The 18928-nt window shown below is 39.5% G+C and overlaps 1 protein-coding gene across 2 annotated transcripts in view; it reads right to left on the bottom strand.

Moving 5' to 3' along the window:
* The window catches only part of pax5 (paired box 5), a 56440-nt gene extending 40528 nt beyond the window's left edge, over nt 1-15912 (bottom strand). For both annotated transcript variants that reach the window (XM_030148048.1, XM_030148043.1), the window contains exons 1-2: nt 15751-15912; nt 929-1094 (exon numbers count right to left, since the gene is read on the bottom strand). In XM_030148048.1, the coding sequence (XP_030003908.1) occupies nt 929-1094; nt 15751-15796 (212 nt within the window). In that variant the 5' untranslated portion in view covers nt 15797-15912. The remainder of the gene's footprint in view (nt 1-928; nt 1095-15750) is intronic.
* Nucleotides 15913-18928: the final 3016 nt, after the last annotated feature.

Below are 18928 nucleotides of genomic sequence, written 5' to 3' on the forward strand. Positions count from 1 at the left end.
GATCCCCTCTCCTCCTCCCCCCCTCACGGTAACGCTTCAGTGAGTTGAACGGCCAGGACAGGGGAGAGAGAGAGAGAGAGAGGGAGAAAGAGAGGCAAGGGAGAACAATGAGCAACACATTTTTTGATATAGCTGAGGGTCGCTGTAGCTAATCCTTCCCCTCCGTCCCCACAAATGGTCTCTCTGTCTCTCATAGGTTTTTTCTTTTTCCTCACTTCTTCTTTTTTTAACATGCCTTTTCCCTTTTGATTGTGTTTCTTGTTCTTGTCTTTCTTCCATTCTCCGTCTCCCTCTCTGTCTTTTTTTTTTTTTTTTGGGAGGGGGGGGGGTGCTGAAATATGGTGCCACTTTCATTTTGATGCTAATTCCAAAAAGTGATGAATCTTTTCCCTTTTGTACCCCTTTCTTCTGTGGGGGACGGAACGAGCAGGGATTTACTCTTGAATTTAGCTTTGAAAAGAGGGAGAGAGACAGACAGTCAGAAGAGAAAAAAGGGGGTGAGTAGAGACAGAAATATTGAGATGGGTCAGATGAGAAATATAGGGGGAAGGTGAAAAGGCAAAGAACAGGTAAGGTAGAGAACAGAATGAGAGAAACAAGAGATAGAGAAATAAGGAGCAGGACAAAATGAAGGAAGTTCACTGAAAATGCAGCTTGTGCATGTTTAGGCAACTGAGGAAATAGCAGAATGGATGTTAAATGAGTCAGTGTGACCTTACAGGAGCATCTTTTGACAATTCACCTCTCTTCAAATAAAACTAAACCTGCACCAAATATGTAGACCTAATATGATTGTGGTTTCAGTTGGTTAACATTCGCACACTTTTAGAGAGATGGTGTCAAAATACGTATGTGTCTGACCAGGATGTTGACACTTTATTAACCCTTAGAGCATTACTCACAGTCTGATATTCACGTCATGTATTACCTGCCCAGTATCTTGCTGACACATCCATGGCTGACTCGTAGCTGGCGGGAGATGTCACAGGGCCGAACCCCTTGGTGGGCAAGTTCTACAATTCGTTGTCGGACCACATCTGGGAGGGGCCGACCATTTACAAACACTCCTCCAAGCTGGTTCACTCCGCCATGTCCTAGAAGAGATGATGGTACAGTGTGAGACTAATCACATGAACATAAAAGGTTAAGGAAAAGATGGTGTTATGGATTGTCTCAAGGCAATAAGGAGGATAAACAAAGATAAACTTAAGAGACAAAATAAATGTGATAGATCAAGACTTTTAGATGATTTAGGAAACTGTGACTTTAGGTTCTTGTAAGATAAAATTATACAAAAAGAAAATTAGGCATCAGGCTGCTGAGGGTGGAAACTCTTAAAACTTCATTTTTGATGTCGCAGATATAGGTTCTTATAAGTGTTGACCATTTAAATGGAGACATTTTAACTATTTAAATGATTTTAGACTAAATGTTCACCAGGGAGCTTTCATGGGACAGATGAGTTACACAATCTACCTTCACATGTACTCTTACACATCTAAATACTGCATACTTTCAATCGGCCCATAGGACAGTGTGGGCACTGTTTTTCAAACATAATCATCATGATCCAATGCCATCTTTACCCAGACTAAACCATCCTCTTTTTTGAAATACTGCCAGACACAGGCAGGTGGTGTGATAGCTGCCCACTTATGCTTTAACAAAAATGTCATGTTGTGGTTAAATCTTGAAGAAGGTCTATCTTTGGTTCACCTGTAGCCAGGTATAAGATGCCAATAATCTGATGCTGTAAACTCCATAAAACCTACTTAATTATATGCAAAGTTAACAGATCTCCACTGTTGGGGCTTTGTTTTATTTTTACCAAAGCTCCTGCCCTTGGCTGGAGTCACTTCACTAACTCAAACACATCTGATTTCCTTTCTGCCACTGATTTATCTTGTTCAGCATAATATTACCAGTTGGACTATTCCAAAGTGCAATCTTTGCCCATTTTCACCCAGGGCAGACTAAGCTAACACTGCAAGTAAATGAAGGGATTTCAATTAATTATTGACCAAGGCCTGGCCCCGGCCCCTTACTGAAAGATACTGCTAATATTCCCCCTGAGGGATAACAGTATGAGAAGAATACTGCTGCTGCTACGACTACAATGACAGAATTCATAGAATAGAATAGAATAGTGGGTAACAGACTACTGTACATCCAAAGTTTGATCTTTGCCCCTCTCTCCCCCCTCCAATGTGTGTTTTCTGCCTTGTCCAATATCAAATAAACCCCCCCCAAAAAAAAAAGCCCAGAAATGTATGGGTTTGGTATGTATGGATAAATCATAGCACGTTTATTGCTTGACTGATCAGCCGTGTGTCACAAGACAAACTATGCACTGGAAAGCTCCAGTGAACTCAGCAGCTTTGTACTTTGAAGCAACAGTGCTCATTTCTCTGAATTAACCACATATGAGTCAATCAGCACCTGTGATGACCATTCGGGAAAGAAGGTCTGTGTCTCTCTCTCTTCTACAGTGGTGTAACTATACTGTATACGTACATATATCTCACCAAAGGCAGAGCATAAATCAAGAATTTCTCTACCACATAATCCACTGCATGGCTTTTTGTATTACCATAGTGATTACGTCTGTAGGGGAAACACACACACACACTAATCCTAGCTGTGGGGGTAATAGATTTTAAACACATTACCCCAGCAGGGATACCCCCTAAAACACAAAGCTGTCCCCTAAACCTGTCCCCCTGTCTTCTTCTTTTCTCCATCAGCACAAAATAAACACAAACACAGCTTCCTCCAGCTTAAATATAAATAGATACACACATACAGGATAAATACAGAAATGTGTGGTCTAAAGGCTCTCATTCTCTGAAACCAAACTGAGCTATTTCCAAATGAGTCACTCTCTTTCTTACTATTTTATTTTTTGAGCTAGAAGAAGGCTCATTATGCAGATGCCTGCTGCAGACAGCACAATTTAAAAAGCAATTGCTCTTTACAAAAGACAGCAATATAGAGACAGTCACATCTATTTATGCATTGCCAGTGTGAGCTGTGCTTTACCGAGGCTGGACGTCTAAATGGCATGAAATGTAACAACCAGTATGAACTTTACAGACGTCATAATCTAATCAGTTTTATGTGTGGAATTTGTTTCTGCCAAAAGAACAATTTGCAAAATTAAAATAAATGTTGTGATGTCTCAAAGTGACTGTGGAGGCACTGATTCTTCTAAAACAGAGAAATAATAGCCTTACAAAAAGTAGTGATATTTCACCGTGTCCTTTAATATTTCTACTGGGAAAGGAGACAAATGAAATAACATTAGTTGTGATTAAACACTTGACTGATATAGCATATCTCAGTTAAACTATGCTGATTAATGGCAGTTGAGTTGAACTCAAAAACAGCTGATACGTCATCTATGAAAAGTCTCAGAATGCACCATGAAATACGTAGATCTTCTCTTTTGAGTTTAGGTTATTTGTTGCAATTTTGGACAAGGAGCTTTAGTGGTTTATCAGCTGTCAGACATGAAATAAATAAATAAATAATATCTGTCATCTGAGTTGTTGATGTTCATGAGGGGTTTTTTTATTCCCAGTTTTTGAGTTTGGTTTCAATGGAGCATAAAGATACATCTCTGCAGCATAAAATGACATGAGAGTTGGATTTAAAGGCAGATTATAGGTCTTATGAAACTGAATCTTTGAAAGCACATTTTAGTTCCTGTAGCAATTCTGGGATCTAAACAAAACACTCTTATCATTTATCAGACTATTACACAAAAATAACAAATAATTTTAAATAAATAACTGATACTGGTAGTAAAGGGTGCATGATTTGCTGATTTCTTGCCATTCTTTGGTTTTGAGTCTGGTGTCAATGAAGCGTACAGACACAACTTAATAAAAATGAACAGCAGAGTTGGCCTCAAAAGCAGCTGCAAGTTCATCTGAAATGTCTTAGAAAGTTCTTTAAAAATATTTTATTTTTCACATTTTCGTTGCTGTCATTTTTTGTATCGTTGGTCACTAAACCACAGCTCTGTTTTATGGTTTATTAGCTATTTAAATAGAAATTATATTTTCAAAAAGTAAATAAATAATTCATACCGGTCAGTAAAGGGTGCATGATGTACAGATTTTCTAATGTTTTTGAGGTTTGAGCGTTGGTGTCAGTGAAACATATAAATACAATTCTACAAGAATAAAGGGCAGAGCTGGTTTGAATGCACTTCCAAAGGATTCGTAATGTAATCAAACCACTTTTATTGCTTATCAGCTGTTTAAATATCATTGTTTTGTTGTTAACTGTGCTCGCTTTCTTGTGTTTCTTGGTTTTTGTGATGGGGTAAAAACCTTTGGGTGATGGGAGCTTCCATCTGCCATCGCTGGCCATCCTCTTACAGCCTTTAGTTGTCTGTCATTTTTTTCCCACTAAGTTGCAGTGACTGATTCCTGAGATTTTGAGAAAATGTGTTACTCTATAACATCCCACTAAGTACTGGAATGTCCACACACACACATCCCAGTGACCTACATGGACAAATTCAAGTCCTCTTGTGCTCTCTCTGAATGCTTTGTATAAATGTACAAAGACGTTATTTCTCCCTCCTCCTATTATTATTATTTCCTGAAACCTTTCCTGCTTGGTGTGGTGAATGAAAGCCCAGTTTCTGCAGGCCCGTTTGTAGAAGCCTACTGTGCTGCGTCTTCCTCACCACAGGTACCTGAAGAGAAGACTCTCTCTCTCTCTCTCTCTCTGGCTCTTCCACAGATAAGAGTAAATGAAATGGTTCCTTTCACCCTTCCTATCTGGGCCATGGCATGAAATACGCCGTGCTTTGTAAAGAGATGGAAAGGAATGACTGTGACCTACAAAAACCTCCAGATAACTATTTATTCACTTATCTGTGTATTTACTGTTGGCATTAGGTGTCGAGGCTCTCACCATTCTTGGGGTAGGCTATAAGGATTATGTGTTTGAAATTTATTTTCCAAGCCTATAAATACTGATATGGATGAACGTAAAAACGTACACTTTCTATAAAAGCATTTGATTATCGTCCGCTGTCACATAAAATTCCTTGAATGAGTGATATAAGTTCTCATTCCAAAAGCTATATGCCATGTATTTACACAGGTAGCACTTATATTAGGCATTAGGTACAGCTGGGAATATTGCAAAGACTAAATTTGATGTTGAAGGTGTTATCAGTGTAACCCAAAGGAATGCTTTAAATCTAAATTGCCTTGCATTTTGGGGGAATCTTACCTGCTTTACACCTATAAAGTAGTAATTTACTATTAATATCTCCTCACAGCTGTGTGAGTATAGGGACAGAGGTCCTGCAATTCATCACGCTGACCAAACAAATTACTGCCAGATATTCAATTAGCAAAAACTGCAAAACAGATACAAAGATTTTGCCAAATTAGAGTGTTGGCTTTTCTGTTCTTTAAGCTGAACCTACAGTCTCCCGGGGGGAAACAGTTGGCAGTGACAGCAGTTTCATTTTCATCCTGAAGAAAAAAAGAATCAGAGGGACAGACACAGCCAGGGGACTAGGGGTCATTATGCATCCCAGTTGTATTTTATTTATTTCGCTTTATAGGAGCTGACTTAAGAGCCCAGCACCTGCTTAAATGTTTGATTGATTCACTGTTTCCAAGAGGAAAAAATACAGAGATAAAGCAAAATATATTCGCAGTTCCCCATCCAGAAAATAAGGTCCATTAGGCTCTGTGTCTCTCCCTTCCTCTCCCTGTCTCTACATTCCTCTATGTCCCTCTGTCTTCTTTTCTCTGTCCACCTCTTCCTCTCTATCTCTCTTTCTCTCATCTGCCTCGTCACGGCCTGACGACTCAAAAATAAAGCAAAAGAGAAATCGCAACACAACGCCACCGGTTTTCTCTCTCAATTTTTTTTCCTCTTAAAAAAGAGGAGCTAGAAATTACTTTTGGGTGAAAAGCTGCTTGGAAAGTTGCCTGAGAGAATACAGATGAGGCAAATTTCCTTGAGCAAACACTCAATAGATCTGTGAGATGTGCCAGGCAGGCGTTTTGGATGTATATGCTTTAGAGAGCTTTTCAGTGGAATAATTAATATTAAGCCAAGGAAGAGTGACTCAATGTAACTTGTCAATAAACAAAATAAATTATCTGCAGTTCTTGCATGTCTGTCAACATGGTCTGTTAAGAGATCCACATGGGAGACATTTGATTGGTAAAAGGCTGTGTAAAGCCAATATTAAAATTAAAAAATATATATAAAATAATAAAAATAATCATAATAATAATAATGTTACTCAGAAATCTGTCAAATAGAAGTGGGCAAAAGTAGTTTGAGTAACTGTTTATCTACAATTTATGTATTTTGTTCTATCTTTATTTCATTTTATTTTAATTTATATTGACTATCTCACAAGTCATTGACCAAGGTAGGCCTTGGTCTTGCCTGTTTTATAGTCAGCATACCACCATTAACATTACAATATGTTATTATGACATTCAGCTCATTATCATCACAATTACCTGGTAGCCTATAGATTTTTTAAAACATCGCTGACATATATTAGTCCACATGGTGGAAAAATACAACCCGGATTTCAGCGAAGTCACAACCAAGAGCTTTAGGGCTGAACTATTTTAAGTTTTTTTTGATTCATTGAACTGTAAAACTAACGAATATAACGAATGGAATCGTCATCTGAAATTTAGTTGAACTAATCACCCAATAAATAAATAAATCGATCAACTTGGTGCAAGTTCCGAAATTTTGAAATGAAATACAATAGGCAGCAGCTGACATCTCCTAAATCAAACATAATTAATTTTTTTATTTAAAAAATTAAAAAAAAAAAAAAAATTACAAAAGTTAAACAACCGAAATGGCGTTGTATTTCGGCATTGAAAGTAAAAGTTATTATAGGAGCCAACAGCAGTGAAGTTTATTTTATCAACTTGTTACCCCCCCCCCCCCCCTCCCCACACACACACACACACACACACACACTCTCTCTCTCTCTCTCTCTCCCTCTCTCTCCCTCTCTCTTTCTCTCTCTCTCTCTCACACACACACACACACACACACACACTGACAGACACACAGCACACCACACTCACCCAACAATATTTCCACGCGTCACAGCCGATTCATCCCAACCTCCTATTCTCTCCACCTTTGACATTTTTTAGGTGTAATCGTTTTAAAGCGTCTCCGGGCTTTGACATATATAACTTTAGCTGCGCTGTTACCGTCACCACCGCGGATCATTGGTTTTGGGGAAACGGCCAGGAAGTGGAAACATGATTCGTTCTAGCTTTTGGATGTGTGTGTGCAGCTTCTTTAATCCTGCAGGATAACGCACCGTGGGAACCTCTGTCAGTCACACAACACGGGTTCTTCCCGGGACTAAATTGCAATAAAATATATAATGCATAATCTATTATACGCTGAAATGACTGCAGGACGCTTTATTTGGCTTTTAAGTGCAGAGGAGAAATATATCATGCTGATTCACCACGCAATTTGCGTAAATTCTCATTTAGAAACCTCATCTTTACAATGATGCAGCTGCATTTTTTTTTTTTTTTTTTTTTGAGAAAACGCTCTAAATTAATTTGTTTCACGGCTTGACACTTAAAGTTTTTTGTTTCATCTTTATTTGGCGTTGTTTAACCTCAGTGAAAGCAAAACTTTGGAACTGTCAATAACTGCAAATAATGCAGAAAATGTAAATAATAAATGTAGGAATTTATTTCGCCGGGTTGTTTGGAGTTGCTGTGTAATTACCCCTGACGTTTATTCATTTGTTCATTATCTAATATATTTAATAAGCTGTGATTGTTAACAAGGATATTTCACTTGTGTACAAGACGTGGTATGTTTGGATGAAAAAGAGGAAACGCACATAGCCTTAATAACAAAGCTGGGCCCGCCATGTCACGAGTCAGTGACCAAGTTGTCCCCCATATCCCACGATGCACCTGCTCTGCTGAAGAGTCCCTGTGCAAGACCGTGCTCTGGACACTCAAAGGAGAATTTCCCTGTCGGGGGTCAACAAAGTCATGCCTTGATATTATTTGAAGACCTGAGCAGACCTCCAGTCGCACCTGTGCGCGTGTGATGTGCACTGTACGTCTGCCTAACCCAGTTATGTGCACAACCGCTGCACTGTTTGTGGATCAAGTTCAGCTTTTAGTCATGCTTTGTTAGCCCGGGTCTCTCTCTTTCTCTCTCTCTCTCTCTCTCTCTCTCTCTCTCTCTCTCTCTTTCTCTCTCTCTCTCTCTCTCTCTCTCTCTCTCTCTCTCTCTCTCTCTCTCTCTGACCCTTGCACCCCCTCCTCTTTCCTTCAAAGGGAAAAACGGAGCAAACCGTCTCACACAAGGCTCCAACAAATACAATAAAAATCTAAAGGCCCACACAACCTGCATAACAACACATTTCATTGTGAAAACAAAAAAAAATACCTCAACACTCAATATTATCCGTGATCAGTTTAATTAATTAAATGTATTTAGTGAAGCCTAAAACAGTCATTTAGTTTTACTAAGGAAATTTTTACTAACAAAAACTGTGAAGTTGGACATTTTTGTTCTAAGAATTTCCAAGTATCGAATTTAAGCACCCAAAAATTAAGAAGTCAGTGGTAGAGTAATCTAATAAATATTTGTTTAAAAAAAAAATCTTTGCCACTATAATTCACTTGCATGTCACGTTTCCAAAGTGCGCAGTTTCCACCTAAGCTGAAGATTTTTCTGTTTTTTGTTTTTTTTTTTTTTGTTTTTGTTTTGTTTTGTTTTGTTTTTCCTTCAACGCAATATTGAAATGTTTCAATAAGAGTTGACTTGTACTTGCGAGCGCTATGATTTTAGTATCATTATCGTTCGGTTTTTGTTGGCCTTTCGGGTAAAAATAACTACATAAACAACTTTTTAATTCTCAAGTGATAGTTTTGGAGTTAATGATGCAGCTGGACACGCAACTACTCCGTTCAGACCTGGGGATGCGGGGGTTGGTTCAGGGCAGATGAGAACATGCAGATGAAGGTAACTATAAACATGTTAAACTTACTGTGCATTGCCGCGAACGGGTCGTGCTTACAATGAATCTCCATTGGTAAAGTGGGACTGAAGGGCCCTGCGGTCTTGAAGGTCTTGAAAATGCCACCGGACACCCAGCTTCAGTCCGCCACGACTGACAGACCGTGACTTCCAATGAATGGAAAACAGGATCAGCTCCCCTCAGAGAAAGAGGCTGTTTTTTTTTTTTTTTTTTGTTTTTTTTTTTTTTTTCAAATAAAAAAAGAAAACTTTAATTGACTGATAAAATGAGACGAGCTGCGGCCAATTTGACTCCAGAGAATATTAAATATAGCAAAAAATATATTTGTATAAACGTGGAGCCTTTATATAGAAAACAGGAGTTTTAGATGCGGAAGCAAAAGAAAAAAATGGTTTCAAAAATATGGATCAGACACTGGCTCCCCCCTCATGGAGACGGGACACCACAGTGGGTCTGTTCTGGCGTCTCCAAACCCAGAGGAGGGAAACCACAGCAGTAGCGCTCATTCCTTCAGCCACTCTTCTAAACTGAGTCACCTCAGTCTGAGAGAGCACAAATGAAAAACTTCTCAAAAAACATGAAGAGCAGAAGAAGTCGCCTTTTCCTCCCTTATTTTCTATTCTCTTTCTTTTCTTGGTCCGCTGGTCGTGACCCCTGAACTGTTACTAAACCAGAGGAGGCTGCATAAACTTTCTCCACTCAGTCTGTTTGATTTAAAAATGCAAAATAAAATGAGAAAAAAACAAAAAAAAAAACAAAACACTTGCAAAAATTAAAATATTCGTTACAGATCCACGAGTGGGTTTGTTTTCTTCTTCCAGGTTACTGGCTGCACATTGTTGTTGTCCTCGGTAGTTACCTTCACATTAACACTTGGTAATCTCCCATCAATAAAGCGACTGAGAGCAGATGAGTGCTCGCATCTTGAAGTCTCATATCCACTATATCAGAAAGAAAAAAAAACATATAAAACAGACAGTTAAAAAGCAACTGTCTGGATGGAGTAAGCTGCTAAGGCAGATTTGAGAGTTGTTATCCCTTTGTATGAAGGAAAGGCAGCTCTCGGTCACTCTGTCTCTGCTGACCAGGACTCTGCGCAGACGTTCAGGACTCCCGGTTCTGTGCGTGACTTTTAGGACGAATTTTGTTGCCTTGAAAAAGAGAAAACAGTCCCGTCCAGGTTCAGAGGGTGATCTTCCCCGCCAGAGCCGCGATATAGATATACACACACAGGCTTATTGAACTAAACGGAGAAAAGCTGCCTGCGCCCTGCGTCCAAGGAGGCGCACGCCGCGTTTCAGGACCTGCTCTCGTGCGGACAGCGCCCGCGCTCCCAACCCCCTGGAATCCTAACCTACACGCGCCGGCCACCTGCCCGTCACTCAGAGCAAAGCCAGCCAATCACAACACGAGCGCTGGAGATACGTCACCGCCAACCCCAGACAGGCACGGGAGGGGGAACTCTGTGATTGGTTGATGGTAATCCCGTGGGCCAATGACGCCCCGCATGTATTGTTGATCGACCAATGGGGAGGCTCGGCGGAGCGACGCAGGGCTCGGGGAGTAGATGATCATATGTTTAATTTCAATTAACGAAGTAAAGAACCTCATGCCTTCATACCCATTTGCGCTCGATTTATTCATGTCAATATTAAATAGCTAATTAAGTGAGTATTAAAAATGAGGCTTAGTTGCAGCAAGGTTTTATAAATTAGGGAATACTAAGGAACTCAAACATTTAATGGCCATTTGTGTATTTTTTGGTCAGTAAAATATAGGCAAATATTTAAACTAGCAGCTGAATACTTTGAGTTTCTCTGCCATTAAGTGACATAATTTTTAGGTCAAATTCATCTCCAAAACCTGAACCTTTCTCCTCCTAAAACCACCTCCATTGCCAGGCCTACAGGAGTGAAACCTGTCAAGTGCTATGAAAACAACTGGAGCTGCATAATTTCCCTGTTTCGACACAATGTTATAAATCTTTAGCTTGGGGAGGATTGAGAAAAAGCATATGAAACATGCATTCCCACTCATTACCTAATTGATTGCGGATCCAAACGATGTCGTGTTTAATGAAATGCAATTGGTGAGCTCCGCATTACACTCTAAACTGAGGGATTCAATACATACTCGTCCCACCTGATTTGAGAGGGCATATCTAAGCCTCACCCCTGTAATATTAACCACACAAATAGCCTAAAGCATGAGCCAAATTAAAAAGCGTTATTTCCCTTCTTCATGTTCCTAGACATTTAATCATTTCAGTTGCTCGGTGTTTATACAAGCCAGCCCTTGGATTAGACAGGACACAAACAATCATGTGACGCCTCTTTTTAACATTATATATATATATATATATATATATATATATATATATATATATATATATATATATATATATATATATACTCAATCTGCTAAAAAACAATCACACAATTTTTGACTGATTCAGCTTTCTAAGTTTCATCCTCTTAACTGTTACAGGCTTGATGCACCTCAAGGCATCTAATCCAGAAAAGGTCAGTGCATTATATTATATTATATTATATTATATTATATTATATTATATTATATTATATTATATTATATTATATTGAATGTATTTAATATCTGCTTTTTAGTTGATCTCTTGCTTTGCGTTATTGGTTTCTTGCCTCTCATCCGGACTCGCACCCTTGGACTGGTAAACTGGCTGAGTGTGAACAGATAATGACCCAAAGGACGGCTGCAAAATCCAAACATCAGCCTCAGTCAGACTCTCCGGTGCTCATTATACCAGCAGACATGTGTTCTGCTTCCTTTAGTCATTGTTTTCCATTTAGAAATTATCTTACAAAAACTGGGAGCTTTGGGTTTTCTTTTGGTTTTCCCCCTTTCTGTCCGAGGCTGTAGGCGTTTACAAGATGAACCACAAGGGGGCGTTCAACCTTGGGCTTTATTGCCACACGCACATGCACTTACACACGCTCACAAATGCAACACAAACAGGAACTTTACTTCAACTTAACAGTGTTCACGGTAGTCTAAATATGCCACAAACTAGATTAAAACATAAATCCTGCAGGCCTATGTGTCACCACGTAACACCAAATCCAAAATCAGCATCAGGATATGTGTTACTTCTGCTAACTAAACTCAAAACCACTCAGACTTCTTACCCAAGGTATTCAACAATATGGTTTCATAAATCTTCACTGATTCCATGTTAATCCACTGACAGTAAAGTAGACCTCGAAACATTCACACTAGCCTAATCCTCATTCATATTTCACATCTCTTTACTGAGTATTCATGAAACAGGCCTCGTACTAATCTGACAGACAACAAATCAGATTGATTTTGTTTTCGTGATAAACTAAAATAATAATAAAGCATGTAAAGTTACCGCACTGCGATGTGCTCAGAGGAAATGTCATTTTACAACCTTTTGGGGCGTCGCATAAAAGTTGGAACCAAAACCAGGTTGGTTTAGAAAAAAAGAAGAAAAGAAAGAAAAGAAAACCCTAATTATTTTTCTTTCTGAATAAACTGCATCTTTTTATAATGAGAAATGTCTGGATTCCATGCCTAAATGATTTTTCCAGTTGAAATTAATAAATGAATGAATGAATAAATAAATAAATAAATAAATAAAAATAAATAAATAGCCTATTTTGGAAGACTTTGCAGGGTATTACGTTCTTGAGATCTCCCCCAAAAAATACTATTGTTATTATATTATTTTTCTCGTTCTTTTCATTTCTCCTCGTTTTACTCACGCAGCCAAAGTCTTTTTTTTATTGAGATATAGACACAAGCGTTTTCTCCTCACAGAAGTAAATTGCAGTCGTCGCCCTTGTCTCTCCGATTTGCAAATTAAATACATAAGCAATTAAAAAATCCAAACACAATCAATCATGTATACAAATTGTTGTTGCTTTAGGGTTTGAAATTTGGAGAAAACTTCCATCAGGGTAGGACGACTTTAATCCTGGGGTCCAAATCCATTACCATATTTCATTACCTCTCCAGTGTTAGAAATGAGAGGGTGGGAGGGTGGAGGAGAAGGAGGAGGAAGAAGATGAGGGTGTGCACTTTTTAAAACATTAGTAAGAATGTGGTTGTGCTGTGATAATCATTTGGAGGCAAATTGGAGGCTGTGTTGTTGTTTAAGTGTTCCCTCTTTCTATCCTCTCCTTTCCTTCCCTTCCCTCCATCCACCATGAAAGCTCGGCTGTTTTGCTTTTTGCGCCTGAGTCTCGAAACGAAAAAGCAATGAAAAATTAATAGCGCATGTTAACTCCACCAGCTCGTTTATTACACGCCCGCTGACTGTAAACATAATGAGAAAGCTCCCGTATCTCTTCTTAAGTTTTCATTTGGTTGTGAAATATAAAAGTCATAACTAATAAATAAAATATATGTACTGGAGAGTGAACCTTCTAGGACTTGTGGGGTGGAACTCGTCTGGGTGGCCTAGTGAACAGGTAAATCACGCTGACTGCCTCTCACACTCACAGGCCTCATCAAATGGAGTATTTGTAGTCATTTGGAGCGATGATAACCCAAGTGAAGACCAGTCTGTCACCTGTCAGGGGGAATATAAGGCCACCCTGGTCATAACATCACATCCTGTCTTGTGTTTTTGATGGGGCACATGAGGTCAGAACGAATGTAGGCTATATGCCATATGAGGTCATTCCTCTTTCTTTCTTCCCCCCCTCCCTTCCTTCCTCTACTCCGATGCCTCGCTCTCACAGTGCGTCTTCTGCACAGGTCTGATTGTAGTGCGCGTCAAATGGATCGAACTCATAATACAAACTGCGTAAAGTGAACCTGGCGTCATATGGCTTTTACGCACAGTCCTGCACAAATGAGACGCAGAGTGAGGACCACATATGTGCCTTTCCCACAATTTGGATATAATTCCTTTTTTTTTTTTTTTTTTTTTTTTTAGAAACTGTTATCCCGGAGAGAGGCACATTTGCACCTTTTTTAAGAACCGATAAAATCATAGGAGGTCAAGGATCAAAGATTTTGATAGTATGCGGTCCAAAAGTGACCTGAGTCTAATTTTTCCTCATTAGTAGAATAATAATCTCACGTCAGTAACTACCCACTGTCCCACTTGCAGTCAGACTGACATGGCGGCGCTGCTTATTGGAAGGAACCGACCTGCACACTTTTCCGCACGGCCAACCTGCAAGGCGGGAATAAGGGGGTCTCATTAGATCCACGTTCATTCTCGCAGATCTCCTTTGTAGCCCCTGCACGTATTTTAAAGTGAGAGGAAATGGAGAGGCTGTAGGTATAGGCTCTGGGCCCCAAAGACTTGACACAGCAACAGGGGAGGGCCTCCTTTAAACTCTGATTTCCTCTGTGGTTAAAAGGTTATTATCCAATTGCAACAAATCCCAGTTCTTTCAGCATTTATCAGGGGTTAGGCCCACTCCACAAAAGGCTGCTAAAGCGGTATTATTTGTCTTACATACCATAGGCCTATTTGATGAGGAATTTCCACTGAAGGCTGGGCACTTGCAAATTTATTGCTATTATGTGACAACATGACGTTATCTGAACATACTCCTTCTTCGCCAGAATATTGTGAATGTCATGAAAATCTCACTAAGCACAGTCAGTTTTCTGTTTAAATATTCTATCATAACTTTCCAAATCATTCACCACGCATACATCACTTACAGGGTCTCCAAAGAAACAATAAAGCTGATTTTTTTTTTTTTTCACAATGCAAAATACCCTAAAGAGGCTGATCACCTGCCCCCAGTTTTTAACGACAAAACGACGTTTTATCAATGCAGTCGCAGCGGGCAGCAGTATGAAATGATGTGATATCCATTGGGTGCCATAACAAGGTCGATGGCCTGATCCACTGCTGTACCAGACCCTGCTGTTTTATGAATAGGAGAACCTGTTGAATATACTAACACAGACACGCAGATGACTCCGGCCCTGTTTTATTGGATGAATTTGGGCCCGAAAAGGTGAGCAACGTTAACTTCTGGACCACAATCTAAGAGATAAAAAAGGTTCAGCTGAATCACAGTCATTCATCATCAAACACTCATTCAGAAATGCCGATAGAAATATCCAACTGAAGATTAAAATCCAAACTTTCCAAAAATGTGCGTGCGTATTCGCTGTATTGGTCCTAAACACGCAGGTAATGATGCGCTGAGAAACAAACACCAAAAAAAAAAAAAAAAACTTGTAACAACGATAAAATTTACACAAAACTGTAGCAAAATTTAGCAAAGATATGAATATGTGTCTAGACACTACTTTTAATATCTTTTAACGGCTTAAAAACGTTTCTGGAAACAGTGGCTAAAAATATTTTATTCTCCTCACTCCAAAAGTTTTCGTCGCTGGTCCACGTGTATCCACCAACGTTACTGAACTGCTGTTAGTCTGTAAAACCTCGACAACTGAGTTAATAAAGTTTGCTTCGAGCTCTTCCTATTGTGCCATCATAGAAGACCACTCTCTAAAAGTTAGTAGAGCCTCAAATTCCTGTGGACTGGACGCACAGTTGAAAACAGAGCCTTCACAGCATTATAAAACTGTTCTAATATATGCATAAAAGTTTTGTTAGAAGAGCCATCAACAACCATAAATGTCTGAATGTGTTTTCAGGTTCAAAACAGATAATACATCTACTTCTAAAAGTGAAATTTGGCTCAACTGAGCTGGTGCGACCCTACCTGCTCTCCCAAGCCGCAGTGCAGGACTCTTGGGCCCCTGGTCCATGGTACCCGGGTGGAACAGGGGGAGGCGATGGAGAGAGAGAAAAAAGGAAAAGAACAAAAACTTTTTTTCTTATGTCTCCCTCTCCCTCTCTCTCTCTCCCTCACTTACTGGCACTGTTTTCCTCTCTCCCTCTCTTGTTTTTTTTTTTTTTTTTCGTCCTACAGTACTTTTGGGGCGAGCTGTAGGTTGAAATAATTCGACCCTTCCGCTCCCTATTGCACTCCCTGCAAGTGTTCAGTCAGCTGCAACTAAACGCTTTAGGTGGAAAAAAGGCTTCGGGGGGAAGCGTGAAATGATCACGCCGAGTAAAAGAGCCGCGCTCTCAATGTGCGCCCATGTCCTTTCCTTTTCCTGCACGAGCTTGCATGCACAAGTGCCATACGCGCACACATGCACGCATTAACACGCGCTTACATGCACGCACGCGGCCACGCATACATAAACACAACTTACAACACCCTTCCCTGCAGGGCCGCGCCCCCTCACTCGCATCTGTTACCAAGTTCCACTTTACTAAACTTTCCCGCCCCCGCCCCTGTCTCCCTGCCTCTGTATTTCCTTTTTCTCCTTCTCTCTCTCACGTAGACTCGTCTCATCAGGGACAAATCTTATAAACATTTGGCAGGTAATATTACATAAATAGTTGTAATGCCGGGTAGGGTGCTCTGTTTTCATTTGTGTAGGATGCACTGACTGTAGTTGCAAATAAAAATCTGCGGATTGCCTTTTCAGGTGCTCAAACCAGCGCGTAAAGTTTCCCGGCAAATCTCTCTTTCTCTGTCAGTATACACCTGTTACGCACGGCGCTCTTTACGCATTACGCACGGACTCAAAGTCAGGACGTATGGCTCCAACTTGATCGTCTCCACCTTGAGGATCACACTCCTCTCGTTCTCCCTCCCTTACGTGCAGGTGTGTGTATGTGTGAGTCTTTTCGTAACGGATAGTTCCGGTCCTCAGCTCTGATTGTTCGCAGACACACACCTGTGAACGCATAACATTTAATTTGAATATTAATTTGCCAACTGAAAATTTCCACTCATACCGATACCCAACGCTTTGTTCAGTTCTCACCGAGAACTTTATTCTCTGGCGTAACAATGACATTCAAGATTTCAGGAACACGTGTTCTCATCTTGTCTTTTCCGTTTTATTCACGCAACATACGCGTTTACAGTCATTTTAGAGCAACTGAGATGGTTCTGCTCCACTTAGCCATATATACACTTCAGGGGCAGTTCAGGGCCCCTGCTTATCAAGACTAAAAGAAACACACCGAGCCGTGAATTGCGCAAGCAGACAAAAAATATTTAATAAAAATCACTTCCTGTTATGTTCGAAAAATACAAATGACCTATTAACAGAAGACTGTAAGACTATTGAACAGCGTGGTGGGAAAATTTGTACTGTTTTTGAAAACTGTTTAAAACTCTTTAGGGGGAAAAAATTATAATACTTCATTCTAACAACGCTTTCAGATGGAGTTCAACTTTATTTAGACAAGCTTAAGTCAAAAACTTGTCATTAATCAGGAAAAGGTTTTGTGTGGCGATATTTAACTACAGATAAACTGTCAGGAAATATTTACAAACATAGCACAAATAGGTCTTTCCACTAATAAATTAAAAAAAAAAAAAAAAAAAAAAGAAGAAGAAGAAGTAAGGGGGCATTGATATGGAGACCATCATTTTGAGTTTTACTCACACAAAAACATTCACAAAGTCATAAAATCCCGCAGGGTGTAAAGTATAAAAGATAATGGTTTGGTTGTAAGTGAAAGTCCAAACAGCCGTGGTGTGTCTTCTGTGCTTTCCTTACCTCCGTGGGTTTTCTCCAGACAACTGCAGGTCTCAGGGTTCACGCGCCCCGAGACAATTGAGTGCGGAACAAAGCGGCAGACATCGACCCATTTTGCTTTGCATGTCGCCTCGCGCTGCAACACTTCGACCCTGACCTTCGGCTCGCGCCCACAACATACGAACATAAATTGTAATGTTTGGAGAAACAAAAAGGAGCAAAAGAGGGCCCAGTCTGACCGGCAGGCGCAGAAAAGGCACCCAGAAATCAGTTAGAAGCTGAAATTAATTTATTCTTGATCTTCATGTCAGATGTGAACTTACAGGATGCGTAATAGTTGTAATTTAAGACAGAATACATCAATGTACATAAAAGTATATAAAATCCATTACATTACAGTTTGCTGTAGTCATTTACTGAGACTATTTGTCACTGATAAAAGAGACATGTTTTTAGACTTAAGTATTCATTGACAACTGGATTATGTGTTGATTCATTACTCTTTACAGTTAGGAAAACATTCAGGGGAAAATTAAATGTAAAAAAAATCAAAATCATAAACGATCACTGGTACAACTTTTTTTGTAGAACAAGGTTAAGGGTTAGCGGACAGTAGGCTACATACTGTACGTCTTACCATTTGAGCACATCAGTACTGATCATTTTAAGTTTAACTTCCAATGAGACATTAAAATGTAAAGACCTGTTAGTAGCTGAGGGTTTGGGTCTGTAGGTTTAATAGCTTATATCTAACTTACGCTTTTATGATTATTAATTTGAGTGTGAAATTTAAATTTTTCCAGTTATATAGCCTGAACTTATTGTGCTCTTAATAGCCTATTAACGCATTATTACTAAACTTCACATTATTATTATTATTATTATTATTATTATTATTATTATTATTATTATTTAATAAATAATAGCACAGCTGTCCTGTTACTAATCACCTTGTGGTAAAAATCTGTTTTGCTGCTCATTTTAAGCCAAATAGTACAAATGATATCGTAGTATAAATACTTGTATTTCTACTGCATAATCTTTGACCTGTTTTAGTAACAGTAGTCTGGTCTAAATGTGGATAAACAGGGCCTATCTTCTGTATTTAGGCCTGAGTCAGTTTTAGGACCAGGTTACTGTTCAGTTATTGCCTCAGGCAGACTCACGTGCTGTCGCTCCTTATTTGGCTTTGCTCATAGGATCCCCTCAAAGAATTCGCCATAGTTTAGATATTAATAATCTCCTGTTTGTTTTCCATCCCTGTGCTAATTAATGTAATTAATATGGGGAGGGGGGAGTCGTTGGATCTGTGACCCGCGATCTGACCGAGCGGAA

This window comes from Sphaeramia orbicularis, chromosome 1 (assembly GCF_902148855.1).
Source record: "Sphaeramia orbicularis chromosome 1, fSphaOr1.1, whole genome shotgun sequence".
Classification (NCBI taxonomy): domain Eukaryota; kingdom Metazoa; phylum Chordata; class Actinopteri; order Kurtiformes; family Apogonidae; genus Sphaeramia; species Sphaeramia orbicularis.